Below are 17,176 nucleotides of genomic sequence, written 5' to 3'. Positions count from 1 at the left end.
TATGTACTGCAACTGATGCTTAATAGTGGAATAATCTAGGAGCTATTGATCATAAAAGAGACTACCTAGTGAGAAGTTTGTCAACTAGGAATTCCACTTATACAGGTTAGCCGAACAAGGCTAACGAGCTGCAACCGGATACTCGTACATACTTAAGATGAATCTTAGGAAATTATCCAATAAAAGGAAAATGTACAAAATAGATAGCAATAGCATATTGAGTCCCTGAGATATTGATTCCTGATCTTTTGTTCATTCAGTTTATAATAAGAACCCTTTGTTCACCTAAAAGTACTCTTAATGAGTATCTTAACTTCCGCTTCTAATGGATGTTTGTACATTGGTGTACTGGGTGTACCTCAATAGTTTGAGGTTAACCTGCCATGCATACATGAGACTAATTTGTCCGTTTTTGGGAAATTGTGGTGTACATGTCAATGGTTTCAGTTTAAGACAAGGATTTACAGTTATTCAAGTGTTTGGTAGGTGGTGGAAATAAGGTGAAAGTCAGAGTAAAATTAGAGTGGGGGCACAAATAAAGTTCCCCAAAGTTTTCCTGACATACAAGTGGAAAATCACTTCTAGTATGTCTATTGCACTGAAGGAAGAACAAATGACAAAGAAAAACCATAATTTGAAGTTGAAACTTAGTCCATGTCAGCTAGGATGCCTGTTGTTGAAACATATACAAAAAATTAGCCTACAAATGCTATTATTGTCTAGCAAAAAGATTCTTGGTTCTTGGGAATGGAAACTCCTGGATTATTGCAGCAATTCATATTGTTGAAGATGAAGTAGTTTTATGTATTAACATAGTGATTATATTGTTGAAGATGAAGTAGCTTTATGTATTAACATAGTGATTGTGGCTCTGACATCATAACTATTCAAGCTTAATTATCTCAATGTGTTTATTTGTGTTTGCAGGGAAATCCAATTGTGGGTGTTCACATGTATTTATATTCAGATGATGTCTTAGAGGTGCATTGTCCGGAAGGCGCTGGGAATGGACCTAGGCATAAGAGTGCTCTTTGCCATGCTGTGTCTGATGAAGAAGGGAGATTTCTGTTTAAATCTTTACCTTGTGGTAACTTTCTTCATTGCTAGGTGGATATTATTTTCTTCTGTTTGTTTGGTTAAGTGGCTTGTACCTGCTATATAACATTTTTAGTATTTTTCTGAATATTGAGTGCAGTCATATGTTTGCATGTTAACATGTGATTGATTAGTAAGATATTTTATAGAGACAAGTGCTGACTGTTGCATTTGAAATCATGTATTCAAGTGCCCTCGACACTTTTTTTTTTCTTCGGTTGTCATGACTCATGATAACCATTGATGCAATGTGGAAGTCAGACAAGCTGACATTGGGTGCTACTAAAACATCCAAAAGATGAAAGACTACAAACAAATATAAAAGAGACAAAAACCATGTAGAGTTGCCTCAAAAACTTCTTTCGCCTCTTCCATACCCTTCTATTTCTTCAGTTTTCCCTCTTTTTCTCCGATTTTGTCAAGATTGCACAAGGTGTCAAGTGCCAAAATGCAATTTTTTGATCGGACTTTATTTTATTTCCATTGATTGATTTGATCCTTGAGATCTGTGTTTACTACATGAATGAACTGGACTGAATCCGGTCTATGATTTTGCTAGTTTGGGACAATTTTCCACCTCAGATCTGATCCTAGACTTATGTTTTTGGGACTCAAAACCAGTTTGGTACGGTGGCTTTTGGACAATATACTCTTTGAGTATAGGCAAAATTGCGAATGCTGCTTCAAATTCCAAAACTCGTCCCCATCAACTGTTCCATTTTAAAGTTTTAATAGATTTTAGTGACGTTGGATGGGTAAGAGTCATAGATTTGGGTGATGTTGGATGGGATTAATGTTAATTTCATTTTCTAGATATTCACCTCAAGTTTGGATGGGATAAATTATGACTTTTGAACTAATATATTTAGAGAATTAAATGAGTGCTAATTTCTAGGCTTTTTGGATAATATGCTGTTTTAGACAAATTATCTGCATCCTGGGCTTAAGTTCTGACAACAAAATATCAAAAAAAATCTTAATAATAATAGAAGAGTCAAAACCTCAACAAAAACATTACTGGTACTTATGAGATTATAGAATAGAGCAAGAGGTAATGTTATTACTTGTTAGAGAAATTGGATATCAAAATGGTGATCATGGTTTAAAGTTATTCAGTTACCTAGTGAGAATCCATTTATTCCCTCATTATGTTCATTGTTAGTCAAAGCAAAAGCTAAAGTTCCAAACCAGGTGATGTGTTTCTCTTTGCAATTTGCATGAGTATCAGTAATAAGGCTTGAGGTTGAGGTGTCTCGGTGTTAGCTTAGATCAGTTTGTAGAGTTTGATATCAATGGAATCTAGAAATAATGATCCATTTTCTTTTATAAGCTAAACAAGCTCATGCTCGAATAACAGAAATTCTGTTATAGCTATTTCTGTACATTCAATGTACTCTTCGGATGGAGGAGTACATAGAGTTGAACATAGTAAACTAAGAAATTGAAAGATATCATTGAAATTGTTCATTTGGAAATTTCCTGAAAAAGCTAATTATTGGTTCTTCTCCATCGGAACAATAGGGCCGTTATTCTTTTACTTTTAAACTGTTGGATCTTTCTTTAAATATCTGCTATAACCCAAAACATGGAACATCATTATTGTCTAAATCAAGTTTTATGTAGATTATCTCATCAACCTGTCAGAATTGACTAGACCAGCTTGGTATTGCTGAAAGTATCTGTTTGAAGCCAAAACAAAACTTGCCAGCTCTACTTCTTGCTGGATCTTATATAATTCAACACTTAATTCCTACTTTCCATCTTAAGTTAGATATGAGAATGAAAGAAGGGCTTATCCATAGGTCTATCTATCAACAGAATTTTGTACATTGGTTTCTTTGTAAATCTTTGATAGTGTACTGAAGCTATAGCCTATACCTACTATGGATATACTGATGTGCCTTTGAGTTGTTGCATGTTCTGTTTGCTGTGACATGTATTAGAAGTTTTTTTATTGACTTGGCAATTCTAATGCTTCTTTAGAACTTCACTGCCATTTTTACAAAGTTAAAAGGGTTATGTACTTTATTCATAATGAATTTCTGGACGCTGAAACTATTGTATATAACCTGACAAACATTAGACAAGTCTCTAATCAAATAAATATGTCTTGTTTTGTTGATAACTACTTAACTAGAAGCAGTAATGCTTTTATTTTGTAATTGTTTCTATCCTATCAATATGGGCATGCCACTGTTTTTTGTTCCTTATATGAAATCATATTTATTTAAATCTTATCTTCTTTTTTTCCTTTTCACTATATAGGGGTTTATGAACTTTTGCCTTACTATAAAGGAGAGAATACAATTTTTGACGTCTCACCCTCTTCAGCGATTGTGTCTATTGAGCATTATCATAAACAGCTGCCCCAAAAATTTCAGGTATGAAAAGTTTTATTTTATATTTAGATTCATTGTAAAGAACCATTATTATTTTTATTATTATATCCAAGAATTCCAAAAATCCTGTAAGGTTCTTGTAAACTTTTAACATCTCTGTGCACCAATAATCTTGGCCATATTCTTTTTTAATTTCTTTCTAATTGTAAGTTTCAAGGTTTGCAATAGTAGTATGATCCAATACAGCTTACCGGGTTGTGGCTCAGGGAACTTGGTATAAGGTGTTACCTTTTTCTTTTAAATTCAGTTTTTTTCAAGCTTTTTTGTAACTCAATACATACTAGCATAGAAATAACTAGGATTGGATTTCTTTTCTTTCAAATTCCTTGGTAAGCCTTATTAATTTAAAAAAATACATACAGTAGAAAGCCAGTGACATGATTGGATTTCTTTTCTTTCAAATTCTAAGAAGGTGCATGAGGCTCTGCACCATAGATGATGCCGCCCAAGTCCATCCTTGACCTAACTAGGGTACACTCATTCAAACCAATATAAGCCCATAAAAAGATAATGTTCCATCTGCTATAGTAGTATGAAAATTTTCAGCTTGCGCAAGATAACATCAAACCCTTAACCTCTATAAATAGAGATGCTTTGTCATTGAAGACAAGATGATGACACATGCTTGGAAGTTGAGAATAAACTTCATACCAGAAGAAATGGAGCCTAAGTCTCCAATTATTTTGGGTCATGGACCCTTCCCCTTATTGAGCTCCATCAAAGTTCATTTTCTTTGTTGACATCATCCTAAGTCCCAACTGTTTCTATCTCTATATCATTTTGCGTTCATCTTCCCTTCATGGTACCTTGATTTAAATCTGACTAATCCCATGTTGCTATGCAACAAATTGTCTCCGTTGAAGTGAAATCAATTGTATTTAACTGAAATGTTACATTGTGTTTGGCAAAGTTATAAAATCACCTTATTATGATCACGAGAAATAACTAGGATTCTGTAACTTGCAAGAGTTGCAGTTTAATAACACATACTTTTAGGCAAGGTTTGAAATATCGTATTGTTCGACATTCTCTCGGTACAGTATGAAACTATATGCCGAGCGGCATACCGTTCGGTATACTGCTCGATATATATATATATATATATATAATTTTTTAATATATAAAATATTTTTATAAAAGGTGACGCGATGTCGCCTCGGGGCGTCGTTGCCTTTATATATATATATATATATATATATATATATATATATATATATATATATATCTTTCTTCCACATGGGGCAACGTCGGCGAGGCGACGTCGCTTAAAATAAATAAATAAATAAATAAATATATATATATATATATATACCGTCCGGTAACGAACGGTCCGTGTACTGGTCAACTGACGGACCGGTACGGGTGGTATTATTCGAAATTGTATACCTTGCTTTTAGGAAGGTTTTTTTACAAGGGAAATGTAGCTGGTATTATCATCCAATTCCACCTGCCATTCCACCTTGCTAGGTACAGGCTGATGTTCACATCAAGTTTTTTCTTGTCATATGCGTGAGACCTTGTGTTGTATTTACCATTAAGTTCATTATTGGCTCGATCAATATATGGAAATAAGTCACAGTGCATAATTAATTTGTAAACTCCAGGCTGGAATACTTGTCTACTCATTATTTAGTGTTAATTTTCTGGTTATCTCTGTGGATTATACTGCAGAGCTGAGCTTCTTGTGAAAATTTTGAACAAGGCCGAACCTCCAGTGTTTGAACAAGGCCGAACCTCCACACTGGTTTCTGATGAACTGCATTAGGAATACCCTCTATTAACTGAATAGTTTTGTTGAGTGTAAATTCTCATGTTTTTCATGGGGGTAATTGTAGTGCTATTTGGGTTTCTCAATTTGCTCAAAGATCTGAGTTCTTATATCTGGAGGCAGGATTGGCCGTAAGATCTTATGTATATTTTGTGTTCTGAGGGGCATCTGATGGTCTGTAAGAGGCTTTTAAAGTAATTTTATTTCTTTTTTTGGGAAAATAAAGACAGTGATTTAGCTTGGTTGGTTTGCTTTGTGGCTTATGCCTCATGGGAACCACATGCAAGTATTACTGTACATGACAAATGACGTTGTTTAAGTCAATAATATAGGCATGTAGAAGATAACACTTACTTTTGGATTGTTCCACAGCTGAAGATACACTGTGGAGTCTGAACAGAACTCTCTAATTCATCAAGAAAATGTCTGAGGACCTCGATGGATTTGTAACATGCATCCAGCTTGATCTTGAAGCTGTGCTTGTCGTGTCATAGATCCTTATTTTTTAAGTGTACTGCTGGGATCAAACAAGTATAATACATGCTGATCATGACATCTTGTACTGGCTGGCATCTTTGATCATGCCAATATTTATGTTGTTGGCACGTAGCTGGCACAATCATAGCATTACAGGCACTGCCTGGCAAGTGCATGCCTTTGCACAGCAGCTCATTGTGTTAAATGCATGCTCTCCAACAGAGGAATGAATCTCGATTGTTCGGCTGGTTTTCTATCAGTTATGTTAATTATACAGTGTTGTATATCTGGTTATTTTTATGTAGCTATGAGATACAGAAATTGAATTTTAATGCAAAAATAACTCATCTATCGCATTGGTCAAGTCCAATTTTAACATGTAAGATATTTGTTATGGTTGAAACTTGAAAGTTGAAACGTCTAAAGCAACAGGCTTGATTATTTTATTTGGAAACTCAGGAAGTTCACCAACTTATTTTATTTGGAAAGTGAAATAAGTACATAGCATAAATAAGTCAGAGGGAAGGAAAAGGTTTTAAGAATCAGGACTCAGGAGAACAGAAGATAATGCCTTGAACTCATCAAAATAATATAGATATTTCATAAAAAAACAAACTTTCAGACAGGGAGAACCATTTTATCATGTTGTTGAGCAATGATCTTTCAAGTTTCAAGGCCCTTCAAATTCTTCCATGTTGACTATGATCAATGCTACCCAAATTAAAATAAATTGAAAATCTATGATAATTTAAAGATTGGTTATTTTATTTCAGAAAAATCTGTGACAAGTTTGTTTTACAGTTTGAAAGTTTAGGCTTCTGTGTCTTCAAATTATCCAAATGTTCTTCTAATGGACTTGCACGCTCATTTGATGGATATTTGTTTACCTCTATAGGTGAAATTGGAGATTGCTTACAATCATAAGATTTGAAATATTGATAGTCTGGCAGATAGCTGCTGGCCTTTATTTGTGATCTGATGGATAGTGGGAGTATATGCTTATTTTGTTTTGGATTAAGGATGGATTTATGAATATACAAAATATTCTACTTTATGTTTTTTTCAACCAGTGCTGGTAGTGTATGATAATGTCACATATGGTCATGGCAGCAGTTCACTTTGTTTGGAAGAGCAGGAGGCAGATAAAATCACAATCTATCAGATTCTCCTTTGAGGCTTTAGGTTTACTAGCTTGGTGTATCTCCAGTTTACAGTTGATAATTTATTGTTGCAAGTTTAGCTTTGATCTCCATGACTTGCAATTAATATAAGACAACAAGTGCAATTATTCAGTACTTTTGTCTTAAGGATCTGAATTGATTATATGGAACTTTTGGAATGTTAGCCACCACTTGCTGCCTTTATAAACGTCTTTGAATAGTAATGTGTCACAAGTACTTTTTTTTTTCTTCTCATGATCATATTTCTGCACTTGTGCTTATGTAATTCTATATACTTATAAATTATATTCTAGCGATTAGTTGCCTCCTCTTTAACAGCTCTCTTGATAGAATTATTACCTTTTCCATTTGTTCAACACTCTCAGATGTTTGCTTCAACATTGCTTGTAGAATTGATATTATTTGCTATTTTCATGACTAGGTTACTGGGTTTTCTATTGGTGGTCGTGTGATCGATGACTTTGGTGCTGGAGTAGATAGTGCTAAAATTTTGGTAGATGGCCAGCTGAAGACAATTACTGATGCTCAGGGATATTACAAGCTTGATCAGGTGTTGTAAATACTTCCTCTTTGTTTATTATTTAAATGATCCAATTGGTCATTCTAGTATTTTACACTCAGTTCATATGTTAATACAGAAGGGTTCTTATGAAGTTATGATCCAATCTTCTTAGTCTGTAACATTATTAATACCCACTTGCCAACATTTTCCAAACTTGGTTGGTGTTCAGGTGTGTCTTGTAACCATTTTAAAATGTCATGGTTGTGATCTTTGCTATCGACCCACCTCCTTTGTCTGTCTATGCGTGTTTTATGATATGTAGTAGTTCAGGATGTCAAACATCGACTCATGCAGAGATTGTTTTTTAGGCTATGTTATCGTGTAAGGTCATATAAAGCTTTAGAAAGATATCTGTCATTTATTGTAATCTAATTTTGCATAAGAGTGCTATTTTTTTATGTTTATTTTCTGTAAGACTGTAACACTGAATTAAAGTGATTTCCAGTCTGGATATTATTTTTTTCTTTTGTTTGGGTCCGCATGTTATGTATATCTTTTGTGTGGATTCTTTGTGGTGCATTATGATCCTCACATTGATGTCCATGCAGCAGTGATGTCAATGTTTCTCTTGTACTTATTGAAGCATCAGTTTTTCCCCTTGTATTGTTCTTTTGGATCAGGGTACCTCACAAAGTGCATGAAAGTCCCTTGTGATGGCTGTATTTGAGGAATCTTACTGATCCAAAAGAAACATTACGTGACTATTTATGGTGTAAAATATGTTACAAATTCTGGTTACAACAGATTTGAGGACAATGGGTTTATAACTTCGAAATGTATTTTTTACTTGACAACTAGGTATTTTTACTTGGCAAATCCTTTATGTCTCATGTTTATTGCAACTGGAGTGCCATGCCTTTTCCAGGTTACGTCTAAACATTACTCGATCGCTGTGCTGAAGGACCATTATAAATTTAATAGACTCGAGAATTATTTGGTAAGATATTTTCAGCATTTTCATGGCAATACTGTTTCAGATTTCTTTTGAGATGATGATGCTTATAAGCATGCTTATGCCTTTGCTATGCCTTCTGCTGCTAAATTATTGATAACAACCATGTGACATCTTACTATTGGTACTAGGTTTTGCCAAATATGGCTAAGATTGAGGACATAAAAGCATATTACTATGATATCTGTGGAGTTGTTCGAACAATTTCTCCAGATTCGAAGGCAATGGTAGGTCATATCTAAAAATCATTTCTCACTTTTTAGATTACCATACTGCTTCATAGTTTGTCTCTTTTATATAGGTGACACTATCACATGGGCCAGAGAATGTCAAGCCACAACGGAAACTAATAGATGAAAATGGAAGTTTTTGTTTTGAGGTATGTGTGAAAATATCACTTGGATATAGCAAATTATCGGTGTGTCCCTGAACAGTTCTCTGTACTAACTCTTCTAGTGTCATTTTACTTGATTATGAATTATATTTAATGGGTCTGTCATCTTGGGTTCCTGTTCACTGTTCTTCATACTTGTGTGATCCGAATCATTGTGATATTCAATCCAGATTCAGAACAACAAAATTGTGGATCCAATGTTATCATTTATTATATAGTTTATTGATATAAACCGAGAGAGAAATGCAGCACACCCTGTCTATAATTCTTCAAGCAAAGCTTAAAAAAATTACTTTGTAGTAATTAAAATGAGCCCATAGATTCAAGATCTTCTATTATAATTGTTATTTATCCAGTCAAATTCACTGTCTATTACTTGGCAGAAATAACTAATTCATTTAATGTATCAATTGTGAGTCTGATATTAAATATGTACCACAACCCAAAATAACAAACTATCTAATATAATCCTTATATGCCACCAATACATTCCATGACCAATACTTTTTTTTACATTTCAAATATTATGAACATATTACTTTTCCAGTCGTACTAGTTTATGGTACACAACTTTAATATGACGGCACCTAAATCCTCTAGAAAAAAGTATGAACTCACAGAATCTTTGGGTACATAGACAGATATTTATTTTTTTGCATATAAAATGGCATGTACATGTGTATACTCATGCACATTACTTCTGTGCATTTATGGAGCCCATCTATGCTCTAGGTACAATGGAATGGTTGTATGTTCGTTTATCTTGTCTGGCCTTCCCTAACACAGATACAATACCTTGCCTTCTTTAAACAGCTTGGTGATTTAGGTTGGGTGTCAGGTGGAGCTCTTTTATTGTACTCACCGGTCACTGCTGTGTGCTATTCATGTCCTGCCCCAGAACTCTCACGTTATAAAAACATTAATGTAGAATAGACTATACATGTCAATTCATTTTTATGAAAAAACTTTGTGGCATTTACATTTACAGCAGTCTGAAGACTTTAAACAACATGAGCTACTCCTTTGGTTACTGCCATTCATGCACTTTAAAACATTGATTGCTCTATTGTTTTCGATGTAGATAATCTTTCTTGAAGTCGAAGAACGGAGATTGACATGATATATATTATTTGGATTTTTTGACATTATAGAGATTGTTTCTTAGGCTGGGGTTCTTATCTTGAAAATCCTTTTCCTTATCATTCCCAATTGCAATAAGGGAAAAGAAAGCAAATTTACTAACTGAAAACAATTGTTTGTAGTTTGGGTCTTATGTCATCTCAAAATATCTTGAAATGCTTATTGCTTCTGTCTAAAACATTTCATTCATCCACTCTTTTAGCATTTCATATCTAAGATCTTGGGCTTGTTCCTTTGTCATATGAGTATAATTTTTGACAAAAGTTGGTTTAGTGAGGAATTAGCACTAAATTTAGTGGGTTTGTCATTAGACATCTGTGTGAAATATAATTACTAGCATTAAGCAGAGGTGCATACTATGGTGGCATAAGCATCATTTATTCTGGGGTAATGATGTATATCTGTGTATAACAAATGGTATGCAAGTGTTTGTTATGCGCTTGCACAAGTCAAACTCATCTCATATAAGCCACTTGGCACATGAAATTTGGATGTTTGGCATAACAAAGCACAAAATCACACCATACATGATTTTCTGGTTGATAATTAGCATGGAATTCATTTGATGAGCTCTAATAATTGTTTTGACAGAAATTGTAGCGTACAACTGTTCACACATTGTAGGAAAAAGGTCTGGGTGATGATAATTTAGTTGATCATTCTATATATTGATTAGTTTTATGGAATATTGAAATTGTTCATGGTACATGTTTATTTGAAGTTTGAACAGAGAAGTTAATATATTTTTTCACTTGTTTTCTGCAGCTGTTGAAATGACAATCACTAGTTGGGTTAACTTATTTTTGAAGAGAAGAAATTAAGGAAACCATAATTTAATCCTTCCTCTTTTTCAATTTTATGGATTTATTTGAACCATTATGCATGTGCATCTTTCTTTAAAAAAGTGCTTGGTATATACGTAGACTTCTTTGCATCATCACTATAGTTTCATCAGAGTTCTGATTCAGTTTTATGCGAGACCTTACATAGACTTCTTTGCATCATCACTATAGTTTCATCAGAGTTCTGAATCAGTTTTATGTGAGACCTTTTTTCTAATGACTGGCTTTGGCTTTTAGATTTTGGCTAATTTAAACATTTATTAGTGTATGCAAAATTTTTAATTTATGCATATTCATTTTCCAGTTAAAATCACTCATTTTTCATTAGTCTTTAGGTGGAATGTTCTGCCGATGCTTTGTTATTCATTTAAAAAATGTTTTCTTAGTTATAGTTAAATAATTTCACTTGTAGGTTCCACCAGGTGAATATCGATTATCTGCCCTGGCTGTAGATTCTGAGAATTCAGGCCTCTTGTTTTCACCATCATATGTTGATGTAAAGGTCAACAGTCCTTTACTTAATGTAGAATTTTTTCAGGTATGAAATCTTCTTTTATCTTGATGCACAGATTATATTCTTAAACTTACATTCATTATATGTGAAACTTCACCTTGATTTATTAAAGAAATTATGTGTAAGTGTTCATTTTATTTCAAAAGATTAACTTGTGAATAAGTGGGTTTCTGAAAGCGTCATTGTCCTCTGATATTCAGACACAGGTCAATGTTCATGGAAATGTATTTTGCAAGGAGAAATGCAGCCCTAATCTATCTGTATCACTTGTTAGGGTAATTGGTGAAAGTGTGCAGGAAAGAAAAACCATTGCTTTGACACATGAGAGTTGTGAATTCACTTTTATGAAAGTTTTTCCTGGAAAGTACCGACTTGAGGTGTGTAATTCTTGAGCTATACTTATATTTGCTGTGACATAAGATAATGAACTTTAACTGATCTGTATGACACCTAATTTATCTTTATTAACGAACACAAACAGGTTGTATATAATTAATCAGCAATCATCATAGTGTATCTTTTCAGGCTTCTAGTCGCTGTTATCCACAATTGATGCTTTGACATTTGTACAGGTGAAGCATATCTCTTCCTTGGCAATGCCTGAGGAGGATACATGGTGTTGGAATGAGAATTTTATTGATCTAGATGTGGGTACCCAAGACATGACAGGAATTGTCTTTGTCCAAAGAGGTTATTGGATTAACTTAATATCCTCACATGATACTGATGCCTACATACTCCTACCTGATTCATCTCGTCTTGATATTACAATTAAGGTATCTTGTATGAGTTGCCATAACAGAAATACTCAAATAACAAGGGTTTAGTATAATCAGGCTTCTAAGATTTGCAATGTTGAATGCAGAAAGGGCCACAAAAGATTTGCATTGAGACTCCTGGCGAGCATGAGCTGCATTTTGTCAATTCATGCATTTCATTTGGGAGCTCATCGTTGAAATTTAACTCTTTGGATCCAACGGTGAGGTGGCCCCATATTTTTGTTGATTTAATTGATTGTGGGGAATTCATATTTGGATGCTCTACATTTCATATTATGAACATTTATTCTTTTTGTTAAATGATTAACCTTCTCTCTTTAATAGCCCATATATCTTACTGGAAAGAAGTACCTTCTTAAAGGAGAAATTCACATCGATTCTGACTTGGTCCGAGATGCGGTTGACTTATCTGAGCACATTGTTCTGGATGTATTTGATAGAGATGGAACTTCTGATACTGTCTCTACTAGATTTTCGTCTGATAAGAGCGGCCAAAGGAACATTGCTGTGTATGAATATTCCATCTGGTCTGACCTTGGAGAGGATCTTATCTTTTCTCCTCGAGATACCAGGTAATTATATGATTCTGATTTGGTTATTATGGATTGCTATGAAGTCCAGCTTGAACTTGTAGACTATTTTGATCAGTTGGAGTATTCATGATAACACATTAGGCTGGCACTGGCAGTCCTTGGAAAAGATGTTAAAAGATTATCATGCTACGACAGAATTGTATCAAGGATGATGGCTTTTTATCATCATACACTTATGGAGTCAATCTATACTCTGTAGAGCAATTATCTGATATGAGACCAAGTGGATCTATTATGTTTATGTGAATTTGGTTTGCACAACAATGGTTTCGCACATAGCAATTTACCTTTATCTTTCCAATTACTATCACTACTCTCAGATAACTAGCAACTGACCTTGTTTCTCTAATCAGATCAGTAGTTAGACCATCAACCTTCTTTTTCTTGAGACAATAGAATATGAACAACATGGCTGACCAATGATGCATGTTATTGCATCCGTCTTTTGTCATTTAGCTAGATGTGCATGTTCTAATATATGGTTCATCCATGTTCTTGATCTCATGTGAATATCCACTGATGATGTTAGGTAGTGAATACCAGCTTTATACATAAAATATTTGCCTCATAATTTGCAGTACTAATTCTCTCAACCATATACTAATATTCATATATGTATATGCATGTTATATGAACTATATATTACTTGGAATTCCAATCCAATGAATCAGGACCTAAATTTTGTATATCTAAGAATTTCTTTTTTTTTAGAATGATGATACAAGGACTAACATTTTTAACAAATTCAAATATCTGTTAAGTTTTTGCTAGCAAAATGTTCTGCATCTATTTGATAGTCAAATAACAGACAATTTTATGTTATAAAATTGTCTGCTATTTAATTTTTCTGATATTCAGCCTTTCCTATTATGCCTACACTTATGATGATCAGAACTAAGTTCTTTCTATGATTACCTGACCATTTTTTTACTTATACCTTAATCTTTAAATACATTTGCATTTTGCAGTACTGGACAGGAGAAGAAGATACTTTTTTATCCAAGGCAGAGGCAGGTAAGTAATACATATTTTCCTAATTCGCATCAGATTTAAATTCATGAACTTATGCTTTGATATATGTTTACCGATCTAAACGGGCAGGTATCAGTTTCTGTTGATGGATGTCAAGCTTCTATTCCTCCGATTAGTGGTCGAGTTGGGTTGTATATCGAAGGATCAGTATCTCCTGCTCTAGATGGTGTTAATATAAGAATCACTGCCATGGGGAGCAGCAGTTATGTCTCTTTGCAGAAAGGGGATTTAGCTTTTGAAACTGAGACTGGAATATATGGTTCTTTTACTGCTGGGCCCTTGTATGATGATATAAGTTACAAAGTTGAAGCTTCAAAGGTTAGCATTAGGTTTTTTTATCTTGCAATTGGTCCTTAAGATCTGTTTTTTTAATTTCTGGTGGGTACCAGTAATAGAGTGCCTGATTCTTTAAAGCATCTTGGAAGGTACTAAATCCAAAAGAGAACTCTGAGTATGCTGCGTCTCAAAATCTTGTCACTTTTTATTCCATGAAATATTTTATGTAAATGTGTTTAGCATATTTTTCACATATATTTGTTGAAATATTCTAGTGAGATTTAAGTTTCTAAACTTGTTCCAGATTCATGTTACTTGGATATTCATTGTTAATGAACTGCTTTTGTAGTTTCCACGTAGAAGAATCTCTGTGATTCTCTTTACTATTATCTTCTCATATTCTTTTTATGCTTCTACAGCCAGGTTATCATCTTAAACAAGTTGGACCTAGTTCTTTTACGTGTGAACAGCTTAGTCAGATTGTAGTGCACATACATGACGAAAAGGAGAATGGAGAACTATTCCCTTCTGTTTTATTATCATTGAGTGGTGAAGATGGTTACAGGAACAACTCGATCAGCAGTGCTGGTGGAACATTCACCTTTGTCGATTTATTTCCTGGAAGTTTCTATCTCCGCCCATTGCTAAAGGTGTTTTAAGTTTGCAAACATAATGTTTGTTTTTTTTCTTAATGGTGTCTTCTGATTGGTTTTCCAGATATATATTGGTTTTCATATGAATAGATAATTAGCTTGGAATTAAAATACATCAGTTTACTTAATGGTCAGAAGCTCCATGCATATTTTATTTAATGTTTTTTATTCTATTAATAGGTGTTTCATGATTGGTTTTCCAAATAATTTTTTGTTTTCATATGAAGAGATAAGTAGTTTGGAATTAGAATACATCTGTTACTCAAGGGTCATAACTCAGAAGTTCCATGTATTGATTATTTAATTTTTTCTTATTTGAGAGTTCTGATAATTATCTCAGATAGTTCAGAGTTATGAAGGACATTCACATTAGAGAAAGTCAGAAAACAATGAATATTGTATTATGTATATCCATTTTGCTCTATTGACAGAATATTGTAATTTCCTTATCGGCCATATTGTAAGTTACCACCTAATCATTCATTTTATAACAAAACTATTTTCATTTTGATGAGTGTCATGTTGTACACTAAAATGGACTTGAGAACAATAAGTCCACTGGCAGAACTTAGTTGCATAGCTCCATTAATTTAATAATCCTAAATTTGCATTTCAGCAAAATCCCAAGGCATGAGACCGTTCATTGAACCATATAATGTACTTTAGACTTTAGAGTTTAGCTCATCTTTTGTCCAATTATTTTTTTTCTTACAAAAAGGAAAGACCTCTTTTCAGTGTTCCAACAAATTGTCAATCAACTTAGTCAAGTTTTACATAAGTAAAAGATCATGGGAGAAGTTAAATTTGTCCTTACAGATAACAGTTTGAGAAGGGAATATGTCATACTTTCCCTTCCCTTCACGTATGATTTCATATAAACTAGATAGTTGAATCCTGCTCAAAGTTGTGAATACAATAGTGCCCTTCTGAAGTTTAAAAACTTGATGAATGCTCTTCCAGCTAACTTCTGGCTTAAGACAGTTAAATCTGTTTGTTATGGATAAGAATTCTAATTCTGTTCCCTATTAAAAACTTCCTTACTACATTGGATTCAATATCTTGCTGAGGGTAAATCCATCTCGCTATCATGGCTCATTTCATCCTTTTAGCAAGGAAGATCATAATTAGGGGAAATTAAAAAAAAACCAACATGAGGTTATGATAGTGATTCTACCTCATCTTTTGGCTCTAGATAAAAAGAGACTATGCATAGATACTATATTCAAATGAATCTGTTCATAAGGTCTTTATGAACATCCATGATATTTGGAACTTTAGAGGTATTTATGCATGGTTTGCTCCTAAAAAGGAAAACCAAGCATATGGATGAATTACTCGTAACTTAGGTAGAGTTGAAAACTAATGTAGCTTGACTAGCTATCTTTGGGTCTACTGTTGTTGATATATTGGTGGCCATCATTACTATACTCCTATTGGAAGAATCTCCATGACATATATGTTTGATTTTATGGTAAGATTTTCCTTCTCTATCCATCATCTCAAAGTGATTTTTCACTTTCAAGCAAGGAGCATTTTTTTCTTGACTAGATTTTCTTTATTTGCCTCTTAATTTAGAATTTGTACCTTTAAATTAATTAGAAGATAGGATAAGTTGCCGAATTCTAGGTTGGTTTTTCTCTTGTAATGATTTCTAAGGTTTGGTTCCTTATCATTTGGGCCATTGATCTGCTTGGTTTTTTGGTGATTTATTTGCTTTTGCACCTGATTATGGGAAACACTTTATCTCAATTTTACCTATGCATTCTCATTTGCAGCAATTTTACATAGGGATTTGAATACTGGTTTGTACTGGCATGCCGAGCTTTGCTCGGTATGGTATATACCGTCGGTATGCTAGGGCGTACGACAACACACCCTAAAATTTTAAAAATATCTTCACCTACCACGCTAGGGTGTACTGACCAATATGCCTCAGTAATGATTGAAATCCGGGGCGATATCAGTCGGTACGCCTCAGTACCGGTCAAAATACTAGTATCGCTTGGTAGAGGATGGTTCACATACCGATATTCTCTCGGACCAATACGTATCTCCCGTACTGGATGGTACACATTGAAATTGAGAACCCCGATTTTACCTATGCATTCTCATAAAACATTTGGTGAGTTGTTTAAATCAAAGTTTCATTGTTCTTCGTTGTCTAAAATCCAAAAAAGAAATTTCTCACGCTAGGAGCACCACATGCTTGTTAAGCAACTGTTACTGAGTAATATGTACAAATGCATTTTGATAATTGATCTCCTAGTTGTCCTCTTAATATATATTTGTTTTGTTAATTACGTGCCACAAACTTTAGTGTTCAGATGTCAAGGTTTTGTATGCCACTAAATTAAATGTGGCAAGTTCTTGAGCGGCCATTTGGACTTGCTATCAGTGTCTGTCATACCGAAGCGTACCGCCCGTACCGCCCGTACCGGGTGGTATGTACCGGTCCGACAGGTATTCGGTACGTGGACCACCCGGTACCGCTACAGTGCTACAGTATTACACTGTAGCAC

The 17,176-nt window shown here is 34.1% G+C and overlaps 1 protein-coding gene across 3 annotated transcripts in view; it reads left to right on the top strand.

Moving 5' to 3' along the window:
• Nucleotides 1-17,176, top strand: part of LOC103970435 (uncharacterized) — a 31,483-nt gene that overhangs the window by 7,141 nt on the left and 7,166 nt on the right. For all 3 annotated transcript variants that reach the window (XR_010492696.1, XR_010492695.1, XM_065134070.1), the window contains exons 9-22: nucleotides 928-1,087; nucleotides 3,361-3,476; nucleotides 7,342-7,470; nucleotides 8,348-8,419; nucleotides 8,566-8,661; nucleotides 8,736-8,813; nucleotides 11,223-11,348; nucleotides 11,525-11,701; nucleotides 11,897-12,100; nucleotides 12,190-12,303; nucleotides 12,428-12,675; nucleotides 13,665-13,710; nucleotides 13,798-14,046; nucleotides 14,424-14,654. Coding sequence is in view for 1 of the 3 variants with exons in the window: in XM_065134070.1 (XP_064990142.1) it covers nucleotides 928-1,087; nucleotides 3,361-3,476; nucleotides 7,342-7,470; nucleotides 8,348-8,419; nucleotides 8,566-8,661; nucleotides 8,736-8,813; nucleotides 11,223-11,348; nucleotides 11,525-11,701; nucleotides 11,897-12,100; nucleotides 12,190-12,303; nucleotides 12,428-12,675; nucleotides 13,665-13,710; nucleotides 13,798-14,046; nucleotides 14,424-14,654 (2,046 nt within the window). In the remaining 2 variants the exon portion in view is untranslated. The remainder of the gene's footprint in view (nucleotides 1-927; nucleotides 1,088-3,360; nucleotides 3,477-7,341; nucleotides 7,471-8,347; nucleotides 8,420-8,565; nucleotides 8,662-8,735; nucleotides 8,814-11,222; nucleotides 11,349-11,524; nucleotides 11,702-11,896; nucleotides 12,101-12,189; nucleotides 12,304-12,427; nucleotides 12,676-13,664; nucleotides 13,711-13,797; nucleotides 14,047-14,423; nucleotides 14,655-17,176) is intronic.

This window comes from Musa acuminata, chromosome BXJ2-11 (assembly GCF_036884655.1).
Source record: "Musa acuminata AAA Group cultivar baxijiao chromosome BXJ2-11, Cavendish_Baxijiao_AAA, whole genome shotgun sequence".
Classification (NCBI taxonomy): Eukaryota; Viridiplantae; Streptophyta; class Magnoliopsida; order Zingiberales; family Musaceae; genus Musa; species Musa acuminata.
The sequence above is the reverse complement of the archived record's forward strand: the minus strand, read 5'-3'. Positions and strand labels throughout refer to the sequence as shown.